The sequence below is a fragment of the Zeus faber genome (assembly GCF_960531495.2).
Source record: "Zeus faber genome assembly, chromosome: 14".
Taxonomy (NCBI): Eukaryota; Metazoa; Chordata; class Actinopteri; order Zeiformes; family Zeidae; genus Zeus; species Zeus faber.
Genome location: NC_137200.1, coordinates 27,421,163 through 27,447,813, shown reverse-complemented (window position 1 = coordinate 27,447,813; position 26,651 = coordinate 27,421,163). Strand labels below are relative to the sequence as shown.

Genomic DNA, 26,651 nt, shown 5'->3' with positions numbered 1-26,651 from the left:
GACCGTCTTTCATTTGTTATTCCAAAATGTTAATTGTTTTCATGTCATAAGCAAGTTCAAGTCCAGAGAAAAAAGAATTGTAGATCTGCCATTCATGACCCATAGGAAGCCTAATCTAAGACACGGTAAATTCAAAGTTAAACACGTTCCATGAAACGTGATTTTCATCCTAGTCATTTTGAAAGAACATTTTTGACCGAGGATTTTTCGAATGGATTGCTATGATCCTCTCTTTTCAAGAAGTGGCACATACATCTGAAATGTAACATAATGTGTCAAAAAATGTTCTGTGTACCTGAAGCAGTGACTGTGGAAGACAGATTGAAAGAATTTATCCCCTAAAATACTGAGTTTAAGAACCATCCGAACACACTGCACTGAACAACTCAGGAGGTAAGGATCAACTGCTTAGAGCTTCCAGCGACGATGGTGCCATGCTTAAACTCTTATCATCTCTTATTATGTCAGTCTTAAAAACAGTCTTTTTTTTCATTTTTCAAATGTGGATAACTCCTTTTTTGAATTTGTATTTTTAGCTAATGAAAACAAACAAAAAAAATAATATATATTATTATGATTATGATTATGATTATGATTATGATGATGATGATTATTATTATTATTATTATTATTATTATTATTATCAATGTATTAATAATAATTATAATAATAATAACAATAATAATACTACTACTAATAATAATAAATTTATAATAATAATAATAATATTTTATTTTTAGTTGTTTATTATTATTATTATTATTATTATTATTATTATTATTATCATCAATGTATTATTAATAAATAATAATAATAATAATTATTATTATTATTATTATTATTATTTGATAATAATAATAATAATAATAATAATAATAATAATAATAATTTAACAATGCATTTCACAAGGATAGGTTCGGTAAAAGGGTATTTCCATTTATTTCTTTGTCTAAATCTTTGTGCAAGTAATTTGGACAAATCAGCATGATTTCAATAAAGCTCATGTATCAAATAAAAGATTTTACATGACTAAATACTTAGAGTAGTTTTAAAGACTCCTTGTTCTTTCAAATTCACTATAATGATATAATGACACAATAAATATGTTAAGTAACAAATAAGACTGTTTTCTAAAAAAAGAGCCGTGAGGGTTTTATATCATAAGCATGTTGTGTCAGTGTTACAGGTGAAGTGGTAAAAAATCATTGTATTGCTTTTGGGAATTTTCGAGTGTGTAAAATTGACTGTACTCAGACTGTTGAGAGTTGGGGCGGTTTTGGGTTTTCAGCTTCACTGTCACAGGGTCACAGCTGTCACAACCACTGAGCACCGAGTGTGTCCCAGCTCCCAAATGTTTGAAATCCTGGGGTCTTCTACTCGCTGTGATTTTTTTTGAATAGACCTTGTATTGTTATCTTTTCATTTGGTTTACCACTTTTTAGCTACGAGAGGGGAACATACAGTGTATCGAATATAGGTTTTATCCAAATATTTTGATTATGAACGCCTTTGTGTGTATTTTTGGCTGTAATTATAAGATGAACCCTCTCAAATGCCAGCTGACATGGCCCGTCCACTGGACCGGGTCTGACAGCCTTCTGGGTCAGGTCTGTTAGGGGACTGGTCAGAGCTGAAAAGTTTGAAAAAAGGCATCAGTATTAGCCTGTCATTTTTTTTGGGTTGGGGATTTGGGCAGGCCCAGTCGCCGCTGCCTTGTCTGAGGACGTACCTGCCCACCGCCCAAGTGGTACCCCAGATACCATACCTGCCTCTGTCCAACTGCACAATTCTTTGGGTTGGCTGTCAGCCTGGCTCGCCTCATGGACTCCAGGACGACCCCCACCTGCTCCATACAGTATGCTGCTGCCAGCCGTTGCTGTGGATAATAACATAATAAAAACTGAAGTGTGAGAAACTGGTAGAACCCGTAGAGTTGAAAAGGCCGTTTTTTTCTTTAGACTCTGGAGACAAGGGAATCTGCCAGTAGCCCTTGGTCAAATACACTGTTGAGAAAAAGCGGGCAGTGCCAGGAGCTCGTCGACCCGGGACATCGGATCGGCATTAAACTTGCACACTTCATTCACTTTGTGCCAGTCCACACAGAACCGTATAGACCCATCAGGCTTTTTATACCAGCACAATGGGGCAGTTGCTGTTGGACTCCTCAATCACTCCCATGTTAAACATGGCCTTGATCTCTGCCTGCACCAGGTTTCTTTTGTACTCAGGCAGGGGTTAGGTCCGTAAATGTATCGTTACCCCTGGGGACGTTTCGATCTTAAAACCGGCATTGCAAATTGACAACCTCTTCTCTCTGTCCCGGTGAGAGATGGATTGATTCGACTTTAGGACATCAGGTCCCAACTCACCTCTCTCCACTACAGTTGTTGCCAGAGAGACAGTGGCTGCCTCCCTCCATGCTTTTAGATGGTTGACGTGGTAAATTTTGGTAGCCCCCCCCGTCTAAGCGTACAACCTCATAATCAACATCCCCCACTCGCCGTGTGACCGCGAAGGGCCCTTGCCAATTGGCAAGCAATTTGAGCTAGACGTGACACATGAACGAACTTATGAACAATGTTCAGCATTTTATTGAACCCTTCCACCAGCCAATCTGTTTGCGGATGGTACGCGCCGGTCCGAATAGAGCGAAGACACAATACAGTACAGTTCCCTGAGTGTGCATGACATAAATGAAGTGCCTTGATCAGTCAGAATCTCTTTCCAGATTCTGACTCGGGAGATAGCATGAAACAGACCCTGTGCAACGCTCTTTGCAGAGATACTACACAGGGGAACCGCTTCCGGATACCGTGTTACATAATCCACCAGGACTAACACAAAGCGTTATCCCTGTGCACTTCGGTCTAATGGACTGATGAGGACCAACATTCTTTCGAAGAGGACCTCAACTAAGGGAAGGGGGTGCACTCCTGTTTTTGGCAGCCTGCGGCAGAAAGCACATCACCGTCGCACAACTGCACGAAACCCCGGCCAATAGAAATGGGCCATTGTCCAGTTCAGTGTTTTGTGGTAACCCAGGTGACTGGTCATAGGATTGTAATGAGCTGCCTGGAAAACCATTTCAAGTTCAAGTTCAAGTTCAAGAGATTATTTGTCACATACATACACATACAGTCGTACACATATGCAGTGAAATGTCATGACACTCGATATTTCTGTTGGTGTGAGTGCGGGTGGCGTGTGGAGAAGGTTTTCCGAGGAGCTGGGGTAGGTGGGGCAGTGCTCGGATGCCTTGCCCTGTCCTCCTGCTAACTCCAGGGGGATGTATGTGACAAATAATCTCTTGAACTTGAACTTGAACTTGAACTTGAAAGGACAAGTGGTTCTCCGCAGGGGAGATTGCGTCTTCCAGGCTGGTGGGCGGGTGGCACTGGACCCAGGCCACTGTTTTGGGTGGCAGGATGGTGATCAGCTGTTCCAAGGCAATGGCCCGACCACGTTCTCCACCGATAGGGTTTCCAACTGGAGCCAATGACATCCAGCGTCCGTCCATAAGCTGCTGGGCAAGGGCGAAAGGCTGGCCAGCAGCCTTGAAAGTGAGCTCCCTGAAGCGGCACCGATGGTCCTCGGGGGTGTGACCCAGCGGGCCTGGGGACGTTGTAGTCATGGGCGTGGTTGGCCGTAGACTGTTCAACGCTGCTTGCGCCCCCCTGTAAGGAGACGGAGGAGATGCACAGCCCATTCCTCCTTTGGCCATGTCTCTGTGATGCCCTCAATGATGGCCAGATATGCCTCCAGGTCATCCACTGAAGACATCTGTTGCAAAGTGATTGGTGGTGTGGGGTTGGCACTCCTCACCAGCCCCTCCACGTAAGACCTGTCCCTTGCTGCCATGCCATGAGCTCCACCAGGGACTGCGGCTGTTGTCGGAGGGCCACCTGGCTCGCCAGCCAGCGAAGGACCGTTCCCAGAGGATCCTCCCCTTATCATCCTGCTTCTCCTTCTATCCCAGATCCTGCCGACTGCGCAAATGCGAAATGATCGCTGTTGTGAGAGGGTTCGCTACAGTCAGGCTTTATTGTCTTTCAAATCAAACAAAAAGTCTTGAGAGGAAACCTACTGAAATTCACAGGCACTCCTGCGTTCTTGGGGAACACAAAACATACCTTTTCAGGTGTGTAACAGTCAATGTGCCGGGGTCAGGACCCAGCCTCACTGTGAGAGAGAATTCATAGAGATGTTTGTGTTTGTTTATCTTTGTTGCTCCAAACATTAATCGTACTTTATTATTTTCAGGATGTCTGGTGCCATTGTACTGTTCCTGCAGAGCTTGTCTCGAAGAAAACCTCTGGAACCTGAGGGAGAGGAATCACACTTTCGCCGATGTCTAACCACCCTGGACTTGGTGGCCCTTGGGGTGGGCAGCACGCTGGGAGCGGGCGTGTATGTGCTGTCAGGAGAGGTGGCCCGGGCCGTGGCTGGGCCCAGCATCATTCTTTCTTTTCTGGTGGCGGCGATAGCCTCCGTGTTTGCTGGACTGTGTTATGCTGAATTTGGAGCTCGTGTTCCCAAGACCGGCTCTGCCTACCTGTATAGCTACGTGACTGTGGGGGAGATCTGGGCCTTTATCACTGGTTGGAACCTGCTTCTGTCTTATGTCATAGGTAAAGAAACACATCTGAAAGTCTGTCTGCTCTATCTTATTTTTCACTGTCACAATCAGAATCAGAATCAGTTTTTTACGCCAAGCGAAAAAAGAGCTTTACAGTCGGAGAAAAATAAAATAAAATAAATGATAAAGTCCAAATAAAATATAAATTGCCCAATGTACACAAAAAGTCAAAAAGAAAAAAAAAATTGGCAAATATAGAAAAATAAATACCCATACGAATAGAAAAATTGGTGTGGGTATATAGGGTATACACTATAAATATAAATTATTCTATGTATTTTCCAAGTTTTCTAAATGTTCTTATATTTACTTAATACCTGCTGCTTTTATGTTTATATTTGTGAAGGACTTTCTAGACCTGGTCTCAAATGTAAATTTTCTTTAAATATTGCTCACTTTGATATTGTTGGGGAGATTTAAACTGACTCTACTGCTGAAATTCCAGGTAGAAAAATATCAAATTCCTCATACTTGATGTTTCTTTTTCAGGAACTTCAAGTGTAGCCAGAGCATGGAGCGGAACTTTTGACGATCTCATTGGAAAAGTCATTGTCAACTCTCTGGGACAAAAGGCAGCTATGAATGTACCTGGTTTAGCTCCCTACCCTGACTTCTTTGCAGCCGGCCTCATAATGCTGTTGGCAGGTATGTTCTGCAATATTTTCTTTTTAGCTGATAACTCTACAATATACTGTATATACAGTATGTGTGAATTACGATAATAAAGATATACAGTTTATTTTTCCCACGTGGGAGCTTGATGTTTTTGAAAAAGCACATTTCTGGTCCATGGTTTCTATATAACTTATTTGTCCTATATTTTTTGTCTTTGCTTTCTAGGGGTTCTTGCATTTGGTGTTAAAGAGTCTGCTATTGTAAATAAGGTTTTTACAGCAGTAAACGTCCTGGTGTTACTGTTTGTTATTGTTGCTGGCTTCATAAAGGGGAATATTGACAACTGGTACACCAGTGAGGATGCTATCTTGAATGGATCACTAAATGAGTATGTCATTTCCTTATTGTAATATATATATATATATATATATATATATATATATATATAGATAGATAGATATCAGCCACAACATGAAAACCACCTGCCTAACATTCTGTAGCTCCCCCTCGTGTTGCCAAAACAGCTCTGACCTGTCGAGGAATGGATTACACAAGACCTCTGAAGGTGGCCTGTGGTATCTGGCACCAAGACGTTAGCAGCAGATCCTTTGAGTCCTGGAAGTTGAGAGGTGGGGCCCCCATGGATCGGGCTTGTTGTTCCAGCACAGCCCATAAATGCTCGATTGGATTGAGATCTGGGGAATTTGACACCTTGAACTGTTTTTCATGTTCCTCAAACCCTTCCTTCACAAATTTTGCAGTGTGGTAGTGCACATTATCCTTCTGAAAGAGGCCACCGCCATTAGGGAATACTGCTGCTATGAAGGGGTAGACTTGGTCTGCAACAATGTTCAGGTAGGTGCTACATGTCAAAGTAACATCTACATGAATGCCAGGAGCCAGGGTTTCCCAGCAGAACATTGCCCAGAGCATCGCACTGCCTCTGCCGGCTTGACTTTTTCCCATTATGCATTCTGGTGCCATCTCTTCTCCAGGTAAAGCATGCACACGTACCTGTCCATCCACATGATGTAGAAGAAAACCTCATTCATCAGACCAGGCCACCTTCATCCATTGCTCCATGGTCCATTTCTGACGCTCACAGGGCCATTGTAGGCACTTTCGGCCAAGGACAGGGGTCAGCATGGACACTCTGACCGGTCTGGACTGTGCAGCCCCATACACAGGAAGCTGACCCTGTCTCTGGTTCACCGGTTGTTGGACCACTTTTGCTCGGTACTAACCACTGCATACCGGGAACACCCGACAAGACCTGCCATTTTGGAGATGCTCTGACCCAGCCATCTAGCCTTCGCAATTTGGCCCTTGTCAAAGTCGCTCAGATCCTAATGCTTGCCCATGTTTCCTGCTTCCAACACATCGACTTCAAGAACTGACTGTTCACTTGCTGCCAAATACATCCCACCCCTTGACAGGTGCCATTGGAATGAGATGAGCAATGTTATTCATTTCACCTGTCAGTGGTTTTAATGTTGTGGCTGATTGCTGTATATATATATATATATATATATATATATATATATATATATATATATATATATGAATATAAATATATATACAAAATATGCTTCCACAGAATTTGCACAATCTAACATTTTTTTTATAACTGGGCAGTTGTGAAGTGTTTGCAGAACACGTTTACTTTTGAATACAAACTTTAACTGCGACAGTCATCACCGATTAAAAACATAAATATTGCACCAGTCCATTTCTGTTTATTACACATTATTCTCAATGGATCCATTTGATAAACTGAAGTTAAAACCACATCATTGCTCTTTTCAGAATGCAGACATTACTGAATGAAACCACTGGCTATGGCAAAGGTGGATTCTTCCCCTTTGGTGTCAAGGGAACTTTAGCAGGAGCGGCAACTTGTTTTTATGCTTTTGTTGGATTTGACTGCATTGCCACAACCGGTAAGTGAAATGAGATTCCTCCTTGCCCTGAGATGTTCTTCTAGTTGTATCCCTTGCAGGTTTAAAGCAGAAGGTAGCAGAAGACATCATTGTAATTGCAGGAAGTGCACAACATTTCAAATGATTTAACCTACTAGGTAAATAAACGTGAGGACCTATTATGCAAAACTAACTTTTTCAGTGCTTGTGCACATACATTTGTGTCTGATGGGCCTGCTTAAACACAAACTGTGGAAAAAAGACAAGTCAATCAGTTTTTTGTGAGCTGTCTATTTCAGAAATCATGTCATGAAACAACCCGTTGACATTTGCAGCCCAATTCTACCTCACGTTGAGCTTCAGTAGAATTAGAACCGTGCTCCATCTGAGTAGCTCAACAAACAAATCTTTTAAAAGAAAGAGAAATTAATACCAGCTGTTCCTGAAGAAACTGCAGACGATCTGAATTCAAGTATTTTAAAAATAATAAGAGTCCCGGTACATCCCGGTGCAGTGTCCCCCCATAAGCTTGGAGCACGGCAACCAAAGTCGGAACTTACTTTTAAATTAGGCCTGGTCGATATAACATGGGTGAAGATTCAGCAACTGGATTGCTTATTTTTTTAAATTAATTTTTTATTTTTTTTATTTTGCTAATTTGTAACAGAAACTGACTATGGTGGCCTGATAAGGTAAATGTCATTGGCTCACAGAACCTGGAAGTTGTGCTCAAACCCCATTGGGTCTAGATAATTGAGGCCAAGCTCAGAGGTGGCTGTACACCTGTTACTCGTCAGAGCAATCAACGAGCAACAGGTAAATCACAACTCACAGGGAGAGCCTCTGTCATGAAATGAGTCCATCTGTTCCCGGCTTGTTACATCTTGCCACTCTACAGCCACTTTGGTGTGTTTGCAACATCTCTGCCTGTGTCTCTGTGTCGGAGGGCCCTGAAAACGCAATGTGATGTGGGGATGGGCTGGTTTAAGCAGCCACATCTTACCTGGATCTAGGTATTTGGGATCAGAGTGGCTGCATCCCTGTTGCTCGTTGGTTGGTTTAACGAAACAAAAGGTAAAAGCCTCATCCCCACACACACTCAAGAGTGGAGCCTATGACATGACACATATTCACGGGCTAATTCCAATTGGCCCACTCTCTACAAATAAGTGGTGTCCACAACCCTGTCGTCTGTGTCCCTGTGCCGGAGGTCCCTGAAAATGCCACATGGTGGCACGTGGTAGGCAAAACTGCCACACGCCACTCGGGTGGCGGAGGGCAGGCGGAACTGCCACAGTGGTGCCTCAACAGGGACTCCCTGGCATGGGGAAGGGACACAGAAGAGCTGTCCGAAGACGCACTAGAGCCACCAGTTGGTCAACGGGCGGCCACAGCACCAGCCCTCTCCTGACTGGCAGCAGCAGCAACCAGGAAGTCCAGGAAGAACCAGTACTCCCTACCCTTAGTTTGATTTTGGGGGTATGTGGTGTGGGGGTGGTGTGGTTTAAGCAGCCACATCTTTCTTGGGTCTAGGTAATTGGCCCCAGGATCAGATGTGGCTGTACGCCTGTTGCTTGTCAGAGCAATCAACGAGCAACAGGTAAATCACCCATCCCCACACACACATGGGGAGATTTCAACCAAATCCATAATCGCATCCAACAGTCAGATCCTCCCTCTTGTGGTCGTCGGATGAACTTTGTCTGGGTTTTATCAGGGAAAATGGGAGAGCTGTTTATTTCCAGTACAACAGCGAGTAGTTTGCTCAGCTGGACATTTAGCATTTTCCATGAATCATAGTTAAAAACTCTCTTTATATAGTGTTTGCGAAATATGAAAAAACCCACAATTCACTCATATAAAAAGAGACTCCTTGATAGTGTATAAGGTGACACTTGGTTAACGTCATTAGTTTATATATGACTCAATTACTTAGTTTTAAGCACAGTTCCAATAAAAAAAACTTGACTGGCGTCACTTCCAGTTGTACTGTCGGACCAAAGCTTGTCACAAGAGTTGAAAAATTTGAACGCATCCTGAAGCCTTGACCGCATGGAGAAATTCTGCAGCGCGTCATAGCTTTTCATAATCTGATTTTCCATAGCAATGAATGGACTTCCGGTTTGCTGTCGTTTGTCGGATTTGGTCTGAATCTGGCTTATGTGTTCAGTGTATGTGCACACTTTGGATGCACAATAGTTAAAACTAAACTGTACACAGGGGATTAAAAATACTGTAAACCAATAGTGCAATACATAATCCAAAAAAAGCAATGTACAATATATGTTTTCTCTCAGGAGAGGAGGTTCAGAACCCCCAGAAGTCCATACCTCTGGGGATTGTGGTGTCCCTGCTCGTCTGCTTCCTGGCTTATTTCGGCGTGTCAGCAGCTCTGACCCTGATGATGCCGTACTATTTGCTCAGTGTCCACAGCCCGCTCCCCGTAGCCTTCACATACATTGGTTGGGGTCCTGCAAAGTATGCTGTTGCCGTGGGCTCTCTCTGTGCACTATCCACAAGGTATTGTTTAATCTGAGGCATCTCATAACATCCGAATTCTATGCTGTCAACGAAATGAGCCCTTGGGGGACCCACAATGTCCAGGCTCAACTTTTCTTGATGGCGCCCTTTGAAAGTTCAAATATTAATAGAACATGGACACCACGACTTAATTTAGCAAAACAATCTTGTACAGCTTTAATCCTAATTCTGATCACGCCATCACAGCTTTGATATGACCTTTTATCAAGATATTTCCATAACCCAAGAACGTTATTCCAAAGTTCTTCCATAGATTTGCTCTTATTGCAGTGTTTAGTAATTTAGAAAATAATGTAATGCAACAAATAAGATTTTGCAAGTATTGTTAAGTGTTTTTTCCCCCATCCTTAGCCTCTTAGGATCCATGTTCCCAATGCCACGCGTTCTCTTTGCCATGGCCAGAGACGGTCTTCTCTTCAAACCACTCAGTAAAATGAGTGATAGACAGAGTCCAGTCACAGCTACTCTGGCTTCAGGCGTCGTAGCAGGTAACAGACGCCAACAATAATGAACTGTATTAGCTTTCCTGTATTTCCTTCAGTCAGTCGTGGTCCATTTTTAATACACTCTGTGGAGGACGTTTGTAAAAGAAAAACACATCTTATTTGGAGGAGCTGTTGATCATGCAATGAGTATAACAGTACGGAAATGCTGATGACATGTCGAGTATGATTTATTGAACTGACGTCCAGAGGAAATTGGTTATGAGGCTCATTGTCTTTGCAGCTGTCATGGCCCTGTTGTTTGACCTGAAGGCGTTGGTTGACATGATGTCTATTGGAACTCTCTTTGCCTACACCCTTGTTGCAATATGTATTCTCATATTGAGGTAAGGCTCATGATCAACACTGGGATAATTGAATGAGATTACTGTTCAAAAAATTATTATTTAATAGGGGGGAATTTTTGTATTTAAAGAAAAGAAGGGCAAGATTTTGAGTGGTTCCAGTGGGCCTCATTGACAAATATCTGTAGAAATATTTTTACTTACAAAAATGTTGGATGGGCAAAATCACCACTACATTCAAAGTTCTAGGATCCTTGAATTTTCTCTGGGGCGAATTCACAAAAGTATTGGCGGCCGCTAAACTGCTGAAATAATTCACAAAGCACCTGCAAACGGCGAAATGCACCCCAACTCTAACCCTAACCCATTATGCATTTGGGCTTTCCCCGTTTTGCAAACAAGATAAATAAAAACAGTGTGTTTTTTATTTTAGATGTATTTATTTTCTTACATTTCCTCATTGAATAAAACAAAGAAAGTTCTGTGCGTGCCGCCTCCTCAGAGCCATTGATTCCCATTTTTCTCCTTCTCCCTGCCATTGTCCTGCCTACTGTGTTCTTGGTGCAAAGGCACCATTTATACTTTGCCACATGGATAATTGCGATCACATGCAAAACCAGGGCAAATTGCATTCAGTAGCAAAACCTTGTGGGCTAGTTTGCGCTGTCATATCATTAGTGAAATATCTTTTGTGAATCGGACGCTGAGACGAAGCAGATACAGGGCACAATTGATGCTCAATTCATGGTGCTATTAGCGGTGCAATCCATTCCTTTCGCCCCTCTGTTAACCTTACACACGTCAAAAATGATTTAAACATCTCCAAGCTTGTGTGATACTGGCCTATTCAGCTTTATGGATACGTTTATGGACATAGCTGGAAGCACCTTAGAGAGACTCTGCATCTTAGAGATCACCAGGATCAGTTCACTGCAATCAATGGCTGATCACTCGGTTTCCGCTGGAAAGAGAAGCCCTTTATTTATTATTAATTAATCCTATTTTCATTCTATTATTATATATGTAATAACCTGGGTCCTGAATAACAGCTCAATCACTAGACCAATTGCCCCAAACTGAGACCACCATGTCCAAGTCCTTGCGCGATCAACTTCCGGGCTACAAGCACCAAACAGCCACCATTTATTTATTTATTTACTTCCTTACGTACATTTCATTGATTGTTATTATCTTTTAACCTGTGCTGTCAGCCTGCTGGGCATATAACACAGAGTATTTGTACAGTATGCTATTGCATCTAGGACAGATTTCTGAAGTTTATTAACAACTAATCATCATTACTACTCAAAGAGAGGGAGAATCACCACGGGTAAGACAAATAAACATAGAACCACACAACTACATGTACCTGGAAAAACATAAACATCAGAAATCACAAACTATGTCTTTGACAAAACAGACTTCATTAAGTCCAGGAAAATTGGAACAGCAATTCGGCACGTGGCTTCTTCCTGGAATAGTTATGGCAGTAAATGAGGGAGGAAAGGAGAGGGGTGTAATCAGGAGGGTGATGGGGGTGCGTTCAAAGCAGGTGCTTGTGAGGTGTGTATGCACCTGTGATGAGTGTGCCTGTATGTGTGTGTGTGTGTGTGTGTGTGTGTTTGTGTGATGTGTCCACCAGTGAGTGTATGGGACCTGTGTACGGGACTTGTCCCAATTGGTTCTGGTGTATAAGGTCAGTATTATATCGTAGAGCCTCCAAGCAGCAAAAAAGCCCTCGAAGCCGTATAGACACGGGGCCTTTTACTGGGTCCTCAGCCGTATAGACACCCCACGACCACAGGGAAGCCCCAAACAGCCTCCATGTAATTCATAAAAAGGAAAATCTACTTTTATATCAATCCACTTCTTTTATTTCAGCCAAAGTGTGAACCCAAGGTGAAACGATGCCCACTGTCTCTGTTACTGCAGCATAAACCTCCTGCATCAGACTGCTCTTTTCAACTCAGCAGCAACTCAGCAATCAACTTCTTTATAGGGAGAAATCGAGGCGTGCTTTATGCTTGTTAGAAGTTGTCAGCAGGCGCCTGTCATTTTAGAATAGTTCAGATATATCAATGTACGCACGTGGGAAAGAACAAACGTGGCTGGTATACAAGCCTCTTGAATCCGGTGCTGACTTTGCGCATCCAGCTTTTTGGACACAAAGTAAGAACATTGCCGCACATGTTTGTGAATGAGGTCTTCTGTAGTTGCCATTGGCCTCCATTGGAAAACAATTTATAATTTCACACAAATAGATATCAAAAACATGATGTTGAGTACGGACTGACTTCAATTAAAAATTTAATCCATTAAATCAAACCAAGAGAGAGAAAACAAGATGCCATAACCCTGTTGTACATCACATGCTTAACCTCCAGAATTACAAGGACAGAAAACGCAAAGGAGTTAGAAATCTCCAAATAGTATTTAAATGCATATTTTCACCTCCCTAGGTACCAAGCAGATCTCCCCGTTAACTCAAGTTACAGCAAACTGGAAGAATTCACAGTATTCACCGCTATGTATCCTCCCTCGCAAGCCACTTCCCGCACCTCAAAAAATGTGTCAATATTGACAGTTTTGATGAGTAAGTGATCCTCTTCACACCATCATTTTGTTTTGTTTACAAGTGAAATCCAAGCCCCATAACACAAGTGTATCTTCTCTCCAGTCTTTCTAGTGGTCTTCCTGAGCATCGTGATCAGCAAGGCTGCAGACTCCCTGCTGGCCCAGGAGTGGTGGAGTCTTCTGTTGGTCACCGTGATCCTGGTGACACTAGTGTTCATCACCCTGATCATCTGGAGACAACCACAGAGTACGGCCAAAGCTGTTTTTATGGTATGTCCCTGACACATCTCCCCAAACTTCTCTCAATGGGCCACATTCACCAATACGTGAAAATAGTTTTTACTTTGTGTGCACAAAAAGCTGGATGTGGAAAATGACGACCGCGTTCAAGGCGTGTGCGTACCAGCAACATTTGTTCTTATAACCGTGCATACAGTATGTTGACAGAGCGATTCTAACAGGACGGGGGCGTGCTCAAAACACCAAATTAGCATAAACCAAGCCTCGATTTCTCGATATGAAGAAGTTCCTGCTGACGCTCAGAGATAAACAAAAAGGAAGAGTCGAGTCGTGTAGCACAGCATCTAGTGCACCGAGTGGTGTAGGAGGTCTGCAGCCAGCGGCCGGGACGCCGTGATATAAATGTTTTTTGTTTTATATTCATTAATTGAATGGAGGCTGTTTGGTGCTTGTAGCCATGAAGCCGATACTCTAGCAACAGCCGGTAGAGTAAGCGAGGACTTAAGCTTGAATCCTAAAGTGGGGTAGCAAGTTGACAGTTGAATATGCTGAATGTGCAAGGTCTGTGAGGTATGTTTTTTACTAAAGCAGGGACCTAAAGAATTGTAGTCCATTTTGTCATACAATGCAAACCACTGTTATATTCTTCATTTATTCAGGTTCCTTTTCTGCCTTTTCTTCCAATTATGAGTGTCTTTGTCAACGTTTATTTGATGGTTCAACTTGGACCAGACACGTGGATCCGCTATGCAGTTTGGATGGCAATGGGTTTGTAAATATAGTCATTGGTCGGAAAAAATATATCATAATATCTTGTTTAATCAAATACCTGTTAAATCAATACTTTGGCTATGTTCCTTTTCTTAAAACAGGCTTAACTGTGTACTTTTGCTATGGTGTTCAGCATAGTGTGCAAAAACAAAGGCTTCAGAATGCACACTCCGAAGTCAACATTGAAAGCATGGCTACGGATATGGAGGAAGATTTTGATTCTCGGGACGTCTCCAGAGGGTCAGAGATGTGATGTGCCCCAATCGGAGGATGAGGAGGAGGAGGAGGAGGAGGAGGATGACATAACGCGGACAAGAAAAGAGAATTCACAAACCATTTTGATTTTGGCTTAACACATCTCCCAAACAAACGCAGTATGTTTTTACATCTGTGAAAAAAATTATATCATTGTAAAGGACATTTCTCATTTTTGACAGGGCACATTTGACACCTCACAACAAAGTTGTGTTGTTGCGTTGCCTTTGATGGATATCAGCCCAAACAATGACAATAAATGAAGGCCACTTACATTTCTCTTCAGCATTATAATACCAGTCGTGCATTATTTATATGTTGACGGCTTGTGCTGTAAGTTTACGTAAAATGCAGTCGGATGAATGGGCACGAACCCCATCACCATCTGAACTGTGATTCTTTTCATGGCATATATAATATGCCAATAAAAGAATAATAATATAATAATATGTAGTAGCATTATTTTATTTTGACTATTTCAATGATTGATATGAAACAATATTTATGACACACGGAACCTATTCAGAGGACAAAATTGTATCCTCACACAAAATGAATATGAATAGTTTGAGTTATGAGCTGACTACACATCATATAATAAACATGTTATTTTACTTGGTAGACTTTCCATTTATTGTTTATGTAAATTTAGGAGGTAGCTGAATAAAGATTGTAAGTCATTTAAATCATTAATGTTTCAGTGTATTGAAAAGCAATTAACAGAATTCTTCGCTTGAGGCATTTCAAAGTCAAAAGTCAAAGTGTTTTATTTGTGAAATGCACAGTAAACCAGCGTCATTTCCAACATTGAGATTCCTGAGGTTTGGCAAGCAACAATGCCGAGTAGGCATAAGAATTATTGAATTACTAAAGAGTCACAAATGAGAAAAGCAAAAATATACGTAACAGTAAAACACTAGAAGCAGTTTCAGAGACTGTAAATATGAGGAACAAGGACCATAAGAATAGAGTGTTATTCTATGAAGATAAAAAATGTAGGAGTGCCAATGATTATGTACATTAAATTGTGGGGATGGAAATTGAATGGACATAGGAAGTGACCAGAACATACATCGAGGTGACTTTTTCGATCAATGTGATCACAGATTAATGTTGCTGGTTAGGAAGCCTGATGGGCTGGGGGGAAAAACTGAGTCTGAGGGGAGTCAACAATTGTAAAGCTATTAACCATTGTTAAAGGGTAGGCCTGTTGTAGAGGTGGAAACCTTTTTGAATGTTGAACAATGCCTGTAAAGCCTGTGCTTTATAATTAAACTGACAACAAAGAGAGAAGTCGGACCTTTGTCAGTTCATTTAATAGTGGCGCAAAGGATTTGATGTCCCAATTACCAACATTCACTGCTGTAACGACAGATGTTCCCTTTCAATGAAGGGAAGTATTTAAAAAGGTTTCCCCTTTCCCTCCAATGGTCTTGCAATAGACTTGGGTTTTAATCGACTCCACCTTTGAGAATCTTAATTTGTCACATGATACACTATACCACAACACATGCATATATATATATATATATATATATACACACACACACACACACACACACATACACACACACGCCTTTTGCGTGGTGGCCGGTGAAATGTGGCCTCTGCATTTTTCACAGCCTGGCTTGTTCTCTCCCCGGGGGGCAGCCAGGAGCAGTGGGCAGCATTTGTCGACGCGGTCGCTGATCGATCGATCTATCTATCTATCTATACACACACACATACACACACACGTGACGAAATACCTTCACGTTTGTTAGGTATTCAGTGGAGTAGTGACAGTCCATAAAGCAACCTCAATATCAGAGGATTTAAAATATCTCATTTAATTTACACTGTGAAGGACTTGTACGATTCTTTACTGGTAAAACATTTCAGAAATAGATGACCAACACCCGTTGAAAATATTGACAACATTAGTTGTTATTTATTATTCACTATGTATCTATCATTCACATTATAATTTATATATTTAATATTATACTCCACTGTTTGCGTGTTTGTTTTTTTAAACGCTATTTTATGTGGTGTATGAAACACAGTTGCATGTCTACTATCTTCTTGCTGCTGTTTCAGGGGCATTCTTTTGTGATGACCGGCTGACAACTACATTCTCTTTCTGTTTTGTAAAGCGTATTGTGTTGCCCTGGTATGAAATGCGCTCCATAAATAAAATGTGACTTGACTACTTCGGGCTGCTCCTGTTGGGGGTCGCCACAGCGGATCATCTGCCTCAAACACCTTCTGTTCTGCATATCTTCCTCCCTTACCACATCCATAAAGCTTCTCTTTGGCCTAAAAGAAAAACAAAGAAAACAAAAAATGCCCTATGTGTCGCGAAGTCTTAAGGACAACCCAGGACACACAGAGGCAGCGAGCGCCAATTAAGAAGTTATTTTATTACAATTCATCCATTAAAATAACTCAAATTGCACTGGATAAGGGGGCCTAGAGCCGATGACAACCACACAGTAGACTGGGTCTAAATTACAGCGAATATATGCACGGGGCTTACGAGACAGCACACTGTATAAAAATGCATTCACGGCAAACATTTAGATTTGTGACTGAACTACCACAAATCTGTCAAACCAGCACACCAGTCGCATGCGTAAGTTATGGACCGCACTAACCTTACTGGTGGCCTGCCTAAGGCCTACCCCCAAATCTCACACTTTGGCAGGTTACCACAAGGTACAAAATACTAAGGGCACAAACAGAAAGATAAATTGTCCGTTCGGGGTCCCTCCCGACCGAAAAAAGAACACAAGCAAGGCAAAGTGGGATCCGCCAATGGTCACCGCAGACCTGGCAGAAAGTTTACCGGCTGCGGGGCTCCTAAGTTGAGTCGATCCCAAGCAGCCAGGACTTTTACTTTGACAGCAGGTGGGGTGTTGGCATGGGAATGGCCCGGAGTCCCACGGTAGGGCTGCGTCACTCTTGGGATTCCAGCTGTGTCTCTTTGCCATCAGCTGGGTCTTGCTGATTAGCGCCAACCCTTACGGAAAACTACCCACCAGCAAAAACATTGATCCCACTGTCCCAAATAGTCCATGAAGCACACCCCCATATTACAGGTCAATATGCATAAATTAGCATACTAATATTAACAGTCAACCAATAAAAATCACACAGGGCCCACACGACATATGCGTCAGTGGGTTGTGCTATCGCGAGACAATGACTACTCTCCAGCGGTGACGTCACCTCAGTTAAATGAAAATGGCGCCTCTCTGTAGTGAGTTTGGGGACTTGGTGCAGATTAAAAGGCAACTAATATCAGTGATATCCCTCTGCAAAGAGAGAGTCCTTGTGCACAGCGTCAAGTGGTGAGGAGCTGTATGCAATGAACTTCGCGTCTTTTATAACACGGTAGCTTGTCTAGCTAGTTATACCGTTTTCGCTTCAAGCCTGAGAGCCGCCTGGTAGCTGAGAAATTACAGCAAACCATGGTAAACCAACCTTAGGAGATGCTGGGAATGGACCTGATGGGCCCCTTTCCGAGGAGTTCCAAGGGTAATGTCTGCCTGTTTGTTTTTGTGGACTACTTTACCCGTTGGGTGGCGCTATATGCCTTATGAAAAGCAACAGCTGAAACGGTACGAAAAATATCCAGGAAATCCTCACCATATGGGGAGTTCCCAATTACCTGCTGTCGGACCAGGGAAGTCAGTTCATCTCCTACATCTTCTAAGCCACCTGTGAATAGTGGAGCCTGAAGCAGAAAATTACCTCAGCCTACCACCAATATGACGGAGAGAATAAACAGAACCTTGAAAACAATGATAGCCTCCGATGTAGGAGAGACCCACAAGCACTGGGATAAACACCTGACACAGAAACACAATAATGATAGGACTCACCGAGATCAGCAATATCAGGACAAAGGCAGAGTATGGCTCCGGTCTCATAGTTTATCCAAAGCTGAAAAATCATTTACAGCAAAACTGGCTCCTAAGTGGCTCGGTCCATACCGCGTTGCTCAGGTGGGGCTGGCTAATTATGATGTTGTACTAGAGCACGACAGGGAGAACAGGAAGGTGGAGCATGTTGCACGCTTGAAACCCTGATATCCCACTGCAAAGAGACTGGACATGCTGGAGGAGTAACGCCTGTTGGACATTTTTAATGAGGAAAGTCACCATGTGGAATTTCTGGCCTTCCCTGGTAGCTCACCTGCCTCGGAAGTGGCGAAAGGTTTCGGCAGTGTGGAGGACATTGTGCTTCAGGAGGACACGCATGTCTTTTTTCAAGGGTTGGGGGAGTGCGGCGCTCTGCGCCTCTAAGGCCGCAGTCCCCTATGTGGAAGTAGGGGTGGTCAAATGGTCAAATGGTCGTATGGCGTAAGCTCCAGCAGGACAGACACACCTGGAAGAGGATCTGTCTGGAGACTCCGCCGATTGTCCTCCAATCGCTGGCAGCGCGTTTTAGTCTCCTTGAATAGTGCATCATCCCTCACTGGGGAGCATGGCTGGAGCTCTGCAACCTGGTCACCAATATTGAAATGGTATCTTTGTCTTTACTCTTACGAAATGCTAGATATCATTGTTTATCACCCTTGGAGAAGCTATTCTTAAATGGTAGACCTGGTTCTGGATACCAGTATCATAATGACAGAGTATGGGGCAATTTCGCAGATGGGATTTTATCTAAATCGGGACTAAAATAATCCAACTTTAATTTATCCATAATTTAAAAATGCCTTTCTGAGACGTTGCTTAATTTAAGATGAATAAGTTTGAGACTAGGAAGTCCTAGACCAGTGGTTCTTTAGCTGGGTTCGATCGAACCCCAGGGGTTCGTTGAGTCACTCTCAGGGGTTCGGCAGTGGTCAAGACACACACAGTATAGCCCGGTTCACACTAGCAATGTCGGGCCGTTTTTGTCGGCCGTCAAAAAATTGGCTGCCGACAATTTGGCAACACACATTTTTCCTTCGCTGTGTTAAATTACAAATATTTTGTTGCTTAGTAAAAATGTGTTACACAAAATAACTTGTGTAACACAAAATGAATTCAGCCCACTCGTATTATTCGTGACGTCACGCTTCACTTGGCCATCATTGGCTGCACCTGATCACGCCACATTGCTTGGCTTTGTGTCTGTGCTGCGGGGAACTTGGTGCGCTCAGTAGTCCACTGGTGGCTGTTGTGATTGTACGTAATTTGTGATTTTCTTTTAATCTTTCAATCCCTTCATACTAACTATGTCGAGCAAAAAAAGAAAGTGGTTGGACAAATACGTACAATATGGATTCACGTGTATAAAGGAACGTAATGGGAGTCAGCGTCCTCAATGCATGATTTGAAATGGCAAGTTGAGCAATTCTAGTCTAGCACCGGCAAACCTAAAGGAACACTTCCTAAAGCTGCATGGAGATGGGAAATACAACAACACAACGCTTGCTGAATTCAAGGTGAAGAGAGCCAGATTCGATGAAAAGGCTACTCTGCCTGTTCTCGGCTTTGTACCCATCGACAAACTGATCCTCACAGCATCGTACGAAGTTGCGTACCTGATCGCAAAGCAGGGCAAACCACACACCATTGGTGAAACACTCGTAAAACCAGTTGCGTTTAAGATGGCGAATATCATGCTGGAAAAAAGCTGCTAAAGATAAGTTATCCCAAATTCCTCTTTCAAATTACACTATCAGCAGCAGAATAGACGACATGAGCGATGACATCTTGGCTCAAGTAATTGCAGATCTGATTTCATGTCCAGAAAAATTCAGCCTCCAACTCGACGAGACCACTGACGTTTCCAGTCTAAGCCAGCTTGTTGTATTTGTGCACTATATGAAACACGACGTAATAAAGGAAGATTTTTTATTTTGTAAGCCTCTTACAACAACAACCAAGGCAGTCGATGTGAAGAAACTCGTGGATGACTTCTTCAGAGACAACGATCTTTCGTGGAATATGATTTCTGCAGTTTGTTCGGACGGAGCTCCAGCCATGCTGGGACGACACTCGATGCAAATTCGATGCATCACACATCATTGTTATGCACTGTGTTCTGCACAGGCATGCGTTGGCAACAAAAACCTTGCCTCCAAAACTGGCAGAAGTATTAAAAATTGTAATTGAATGTGTGAACTACGTGCGAAATAGTGCTATGAAGCACCGCATCTTCAAAGAGCTGTGTAAGGAAATGGGCTCTGAATTCAAGGTACTTAGGGTGGTTATTCCGGGGAAAGGTGCTGAATCGTGTTTTTGCCATGCGTGTGGAATTAGCCCTGTTTTTGCAAGAGTACCAACATTGTCACGCAGATTGCTTCGGAAATTCTGAATTCATTCTCATTTTGGCGTACATGGCCGATATTTTTGATGCTCTCAATCATCTCAATCGACAGATGCAGGGCGGTGGAGTCAACATCATCGAAGCGGAAGAAAACCTGAAGGTGTTAAAAAAAAAAAGCTACTGAGGTGTCTTGTAATATGTGGCGTCCAAAGACAGTACCCATTGTATAAGATAATTATTAACAGACGGTGCCAGGGGTGTCAAGAGAGAGAGAGAGCCCATTGTCAGGGGTTCCCTGTGATAAGGGAGGTGAAAATGTGAAGGGTGACCTATGTAGGGGAATCAGATGGTCAACGTTGTCTCTGGTTAAGCATAAAAGCACCTGCCCGAGTTTCATTCGACAGAGAATCCATCCGGCTCGGTTCTCTCCTGGACCTCCTGGGCAAGTCTGGTCTGATGCTGTTCTTTTGTAATAGACCTATTATTTTACTAAAGTCAGCATCAGCGGTCACTCCTTCTTCATCAACACATCAAATTCATCAAGAAACTACACTACCTTTATGGAAACGACGAACAGAGAATGATAACTTTGCAAACTTTCCCCTGCTGGATGACGGTGTAAGTAACATTGAAGACGTGTCTGGAATTGGAGACATTTCTGTACCTGGGGAGCTGAAGCAAGCAATTGCCATGCACTTAGATGAGCTCGCAAAGTCTCTCGACGGATACTTCCCCACCAGAGGGTCATATCCAGCATAGGTGAGACAGCCGTTCACATTTAGTGTTGCAACAGCAGATGTCAACGATGAATACTTTGACGAAATCATTGAACTTCAGCAGAGCCAGCTTCAACAGCAACTCTTCAGAACAACAACGCTCTCAACGTTTTGGTGTCACCAAATCGTACCATACCTTATTGCTAAGAAAGCCCTTGAGATGCTCACACTGTTTGTTACAACGTATCTTTGCGAGCAATCCTTTTCGAGGATGGTAGACATGAAAACTAAGAAAAGGAACAGACTTTGTTGCGAAAATGATATGAGAGTGGCATTTGCCAAGGTGAAGCCGCGCATTTCTGAACTTATATCTGAAAGGTAACAGCAAAAGTCACATTGATTTGCAGTAAATATTCATTGAGTTATGTTTTTGTGTGAAATTCATGTTTTGTTGGTTTTGTTCTTTGAACACAGTGATTTTGTGTGCAACTGATACATGGTTCATTTTGTGCACTAATAAAATATAAACCTATATTTTGAAGAAATCATATTTTATTTTTCCATTTACAAAGGGTTCGGTGAATGCACTGATGAAGCTTGCAGGGTTCAGTACCTCCAATAAGGTTAAGAACCACTGGCATAGACTAAGGTAACGAAGCTGGTGATTCAGCTCCTTCTATCTGGTCTTGGTACTGGTGTTAGTCCAGATAATCCATTTCCTCTGTTATCAAGGTTGACCTGGAGGCCACATCCATTAATCCAAAGATTAAACTTAAGCCTTCACTTAGACCCTGGACTTGGGAGTTCTTCATCATGAAGAGAAAATTAAGTGATGGCCGACCCCAACAAACATTATTTTTTGGCTTTTCTCTGCAGCTGAAGCCAGCTTGGCCAGACTGTTGGATTAAAGATTTCTGCAAGGCCCAAGGTGATAGGCCATTGTGGCCTATCACAACACCTTTGGCAAACACAAAACCTGTGGTAAATTGTGCCAGGAGGCACAATAAAAAACCCTTTCTTAATCCAATATTTGTCTTCCAGATATTGATCAGGCGTTGACTCTTTTTAATGAGTTGAGAAATCAGGATCCGTACCGCATTGAGAATATGGACACCTTTTCCAACTTGCCCTACGTCAAAGTGAGTCCACTTCTAATAATTGAGAACAGGTCTCCAATGTTGGGATTTGCTGTTTCGGCAGATTTATCATTGCTGTAATCACTACATAATCAATACTGTTCAATTTTTTTTCAATCAGAAAAAACACGGCTTCAGGTCATGAGACTTTAAAAGCAGGATAATTATGATTACTGTACACAAGTAGATTTTCCTTCATTAGAAATTGCAACAGAACTGTGTATTTCGCCATCTATGAAATTTTTTATAGACAACATGAAAAATTCACCAAATATAATAATGTGTAATATGGAATTGCCATATTCACGATACAATATTAAATGAAGAAGAAGAAGAAAAATCTTCAATCGTCACACAGCTCACCACACTACAACACATGCACGCACACGCTTTGGATGGTGGCCGGTGAAATGAGGCCTCTGCGTTTAACCCATCCTAGCTTGTCCTTCCTCCGGGGGCACAGCCAGGAGCAGTAAAGTTGTAATTTTCTTACATCAGACACGCTATTGAGGTAAACAAGAGAGACTATCGTGCTTGGTATGGCCTTGGCTTATGAGATCCTCAAAATGCCCTTTTACTGTTTGTACTACTACCGGAAGGCTCACCAGCTCAGGTAAGCACTTTGGCCACAAAGTGAGGCTTTTGTCTGAAAGGCTTACTCCACGTTCACATGGATCATGGTAGACGGGAGATGGCAAATCAATGTCATGTTCGTGGACAAGAGCATGGCTGCAGGCCGACAACGATACACAGCATTCGCTGTCAAAATTAAAACATTTTAACTTTTGCCGTGTTCAGTGCCAGAATTACAGCGGGATGTTACGTAGCTACCTAACAGACATTAGAGAAAGCAAGAGCAACATGGCAGATCAATTCTGGTGCAGATATGGACAACAAGAGGCTAATAATATTGGTGCAACAACACCTGGAGTTATATGATGAAGCTTGTTTTGTTTTGCTGTTGTACCTCTCCCTCGCTACGGGTTTTCCCCTCCCCCCGTGCCGTTCAGAAAGTGTCGTTATCCCGTCCCCATCTACTGTGTTCCATCTGAACGCCGTATTGGCTTTGTGCTCAAGATTATTTACAACAGAATAAATATGCTGAGGCTTTATTATAATAGTCAACATTCTGACACCCCCATGGTGTATTTATTCACGCCAAATAACTCACTTGCCACTTATGACAAACTAAACATTACAAGGAGGTTCCAGGAATGGATCTCACATTGTTTATTTTTCTTTTTTTTTTCATTACATTTTCAATGTACAATGCTTCTACTTTGTTACGAAATCCAATGAAAAAATAGCAATGAAAGTCTGAGGCAGGTTTGACAGGTTACTGTAAAACACATGGTTCATCACATCCTCACTTATAGTCGCGTGGAGCTACATTGTTTTTATTCTGACAATATACTAGTGTTACTTTGAGGTAAATTTAACAATTTACTCTATGTCTGTCTGTCTGTCTGTGTGAAAAAAAAATTTATATATATATATATATATAATAATAATAATAATAATAATAATAATAATAAAAAAGCCACAGAGCTATTCTCCCAACAGAATGCCTGGAGCAGCATGGTCTGCTTGGGCCCCTGATGTCTTTGAATCCTAGAAACCCCCCTGCTGCTGACCATGTGCCTCCCTTCAAGGCCACAATTTACCCACCATCTCATGCCTACAGCACTTCCAGTGTGATAACAGTGTGCACCATATCACAAAGCAAAAGTCGTCTCAAACTGGTTTCATGAACATGACAATGAGTTCAATGTTCTTCAGTGTCTTTCCCAGTCAAACCGCACGTGATCATAGGTTGCAAATCACATCTGATTTTGCTTCTCGTTTAGATTCCTAATCTTGCCCATCAATTGACTTTTCTCCAAGATAGACCGTCTTTCATTTGTTATTCCAAAATGTTAATTGTTTTTATGTCATAAGCAAGTTCAAGTCCAGAAAAAAAAGAACTGTAGATCTGCCATTCATGACCCTTAGGAAACCTAGTCTAAGAGACGGTAAATTCAAAGTTAAACACGTTCCATGAATCGTGATTTTCATCCTAGTCATTTTGAAAGAACATTTTTGACCGAGGATTTTCGAATGGATTGCTATGATCCTCTCTTTTCAAGAAGTGGCACATACATCTGTAATGTAACATAATGTGTCAAAAAATGTTCTGTGTACCTGAAGCAGTGACTGTGGAAGACAGATTGAAAGAATTTATCCCCTAAAATACTGAGTTTAAGAACCATCCAAACACACTGCACTGAACAACTCAGAAGGTAAGGATCAACTGCTTAGAGCTTCCAGCGACGATGGTGCCATGCTTAAACTCTTATCATCTCTTATTATGTCAGTCTTAAAAACAGTCTTTTTTTTCATTTTTCAAATGTGGATAACTCCTTTTTTGATTTTGCATTTTTAGCTAATGAAAACACAAAATAAAAATAATATTAATAATAATTTAACAGTGCATTTCACAAGGATAGGTTCGGTAAAAGGGTATTTCCATTTATTTCTTTGTCTTAATCTTTGTGCAAGTAATTTGGACAAATCAGCATGATTTCAATAAAGCTCATGTATCAAATAAAATATTTTATATGACTAAATACTTAGAGTAGTTTTAAAGACTCCTTGTTCTTTCAAATTCACAATAATGCTATAATGACACAATAAATATGTTAAGTAACAAATAAGACCAATATGTTTTCTACAATAAGAGCCGTGAGGGTTTTATATCATAAACATGTTGTGTCAGTGTTACAGGTGAAGTGGTAAAGAATTATTATTGTATTGTTTTGCTTTTTCAAGTGTGTGAAATTGACTGTACTCAGACTGTTGAGCAGTTTTGGGTTTTCAGCTTCACTGTCACAGGGTCACAGCTGTCACAACCACTGAGCACCGAGTGTGTCCCAGCTCCAAAATGTTTGGAATCCTGGGGTCTTCTACTTGCTGTGATTTTTTTGAATGGACCTTGTATTATCTTTACATTTGGTTTACCACTTTTTAGCTACTAGAGGGGAACATACTACATCAGTTGCTGTTGGACTCCTCAATCACTCCCATGTCAAATGGCCTTGATTTGCCTGCACCAGCTTTCCTTTGTGCTCAGGCAGGGAATAGGGCCGTAAATGTACCCTTACCACTGGGGACGTTTCTATCTGAAAACCGCCATTGCAAATCGGCAACCTCTTCTCTCTGGCCCGGTGAGAGATGGATTGATTCAACTTTAGGACATCTGGTCCCAACTCACCTCTCTTCACTACAGTTGTTGCCAGAGAGACAGTGGCTGCCTCCCTCCATGCTTTTAGGAGGTTGAGGTGGTAAATTTGGGTAGCCCCCCCCGTCTAAGCGTACAACCTCATAATCAACATCCGCCACTCGCCGTGTGACCATGAAGGGCCCTTGCCACGCGCGTAATTTGAGCTAGACGTGACGCAAGAACAAACTTATAAACGATGTTCTTCAGAATTTTATTGAACCCTTCCACCAGCCATACTTTCTGCGGATGGTACGCGCCGGTCTGAACAGAGCGAAGGCCCAACACAGTACAGTTCCCTGAGTGTGCATGACATAAATGAAGTGCCTTGATTAGTCAAAATCTCTTTCCGGAATCTGACTCGGGAGATAGCATGAAACAGAACCTGTGCAACGCTCTTTGCAGATACTACACAGGGGAACCGCTTTCGGATACCGTGTTGCATAATCCACCAAGACTAACACAAAGCGGTGTCCCCGTGCACTAGGTCTAATGACCTGATGAGGACCATCATTCTTTCGAAGTTGACCTCAACTAAGGGAAGGGGGGTGCACTCCCTTTTTGGGGTGGCCTGCGGCAGAACGCACGCCACCATCGCATGTCTGTACGAAACCCCGGCCAATAGAAATGGGCCGTTGTCCGGTTCAGTGTTTTGTGGTAACCCAGGTGACCGGTCGATTGTGATGAGCCGCCTGGAAAACCATTTCCTGACAGCTTTTCGGCACAAGCAATTGAGTAACCTCCTCCTCTGTTTGAGTGTCACGACTCCACTCACAGTTTTTCCTGGAGTACGCAGAAGTATGGGTGAGTGGGAGCTGCGCCAGTGGACACCAGATAACCCTCCATTTTCATCACCTGGTCAAATTCTGTGTGCAGGGTGTGACCCAGCGGGCCTGAGGACGTTGTAGTCATGGGCATGGCTGGCTGTAGACTGTGCAACGCTGCTTGCACCCCCCCGT

General features: G+C 42.4%; 1 protein-coding gene across 1 annotated transcript; it reads left to right on the top strand.

Annotated features, from left to right (window-relative positions):
• Positions 1-4,261: 4,261 nt before the first annotated feature.
• LOC307240006 (cationic amino acid transporter 2-like) lies at positions 4,262-26,589 on the top strand (the record flags this gene model as incomplete). Its single annotated transcript, XM_080013581.1, has 15 exons — positions 4,262-4,628; positions 5,126-5,281; positions 5,477-5,639; positions 7,058-7,191; positions 9,468-9,690; positions 10,063-10,199; positions 10,438-10,540; positions 12,958-13,091; positions 13,176-13,342; positions 13,972-14,080; positions 14,185-14,323; positions 20,455-20,512; positions 22,177-22,228; positions 22,342-22,439; positions 26,569-26,589. 15 exons carry the CDS (start codon positions 4,262-4,264, stop codon positions 26,587-26,589), a joined length of 2,061 nt encoding a protein of 686 aa, XP_079869707.1.
• Between the last annotated feature and the right edge of the window lie 62 nt (positions 26,590-26,651).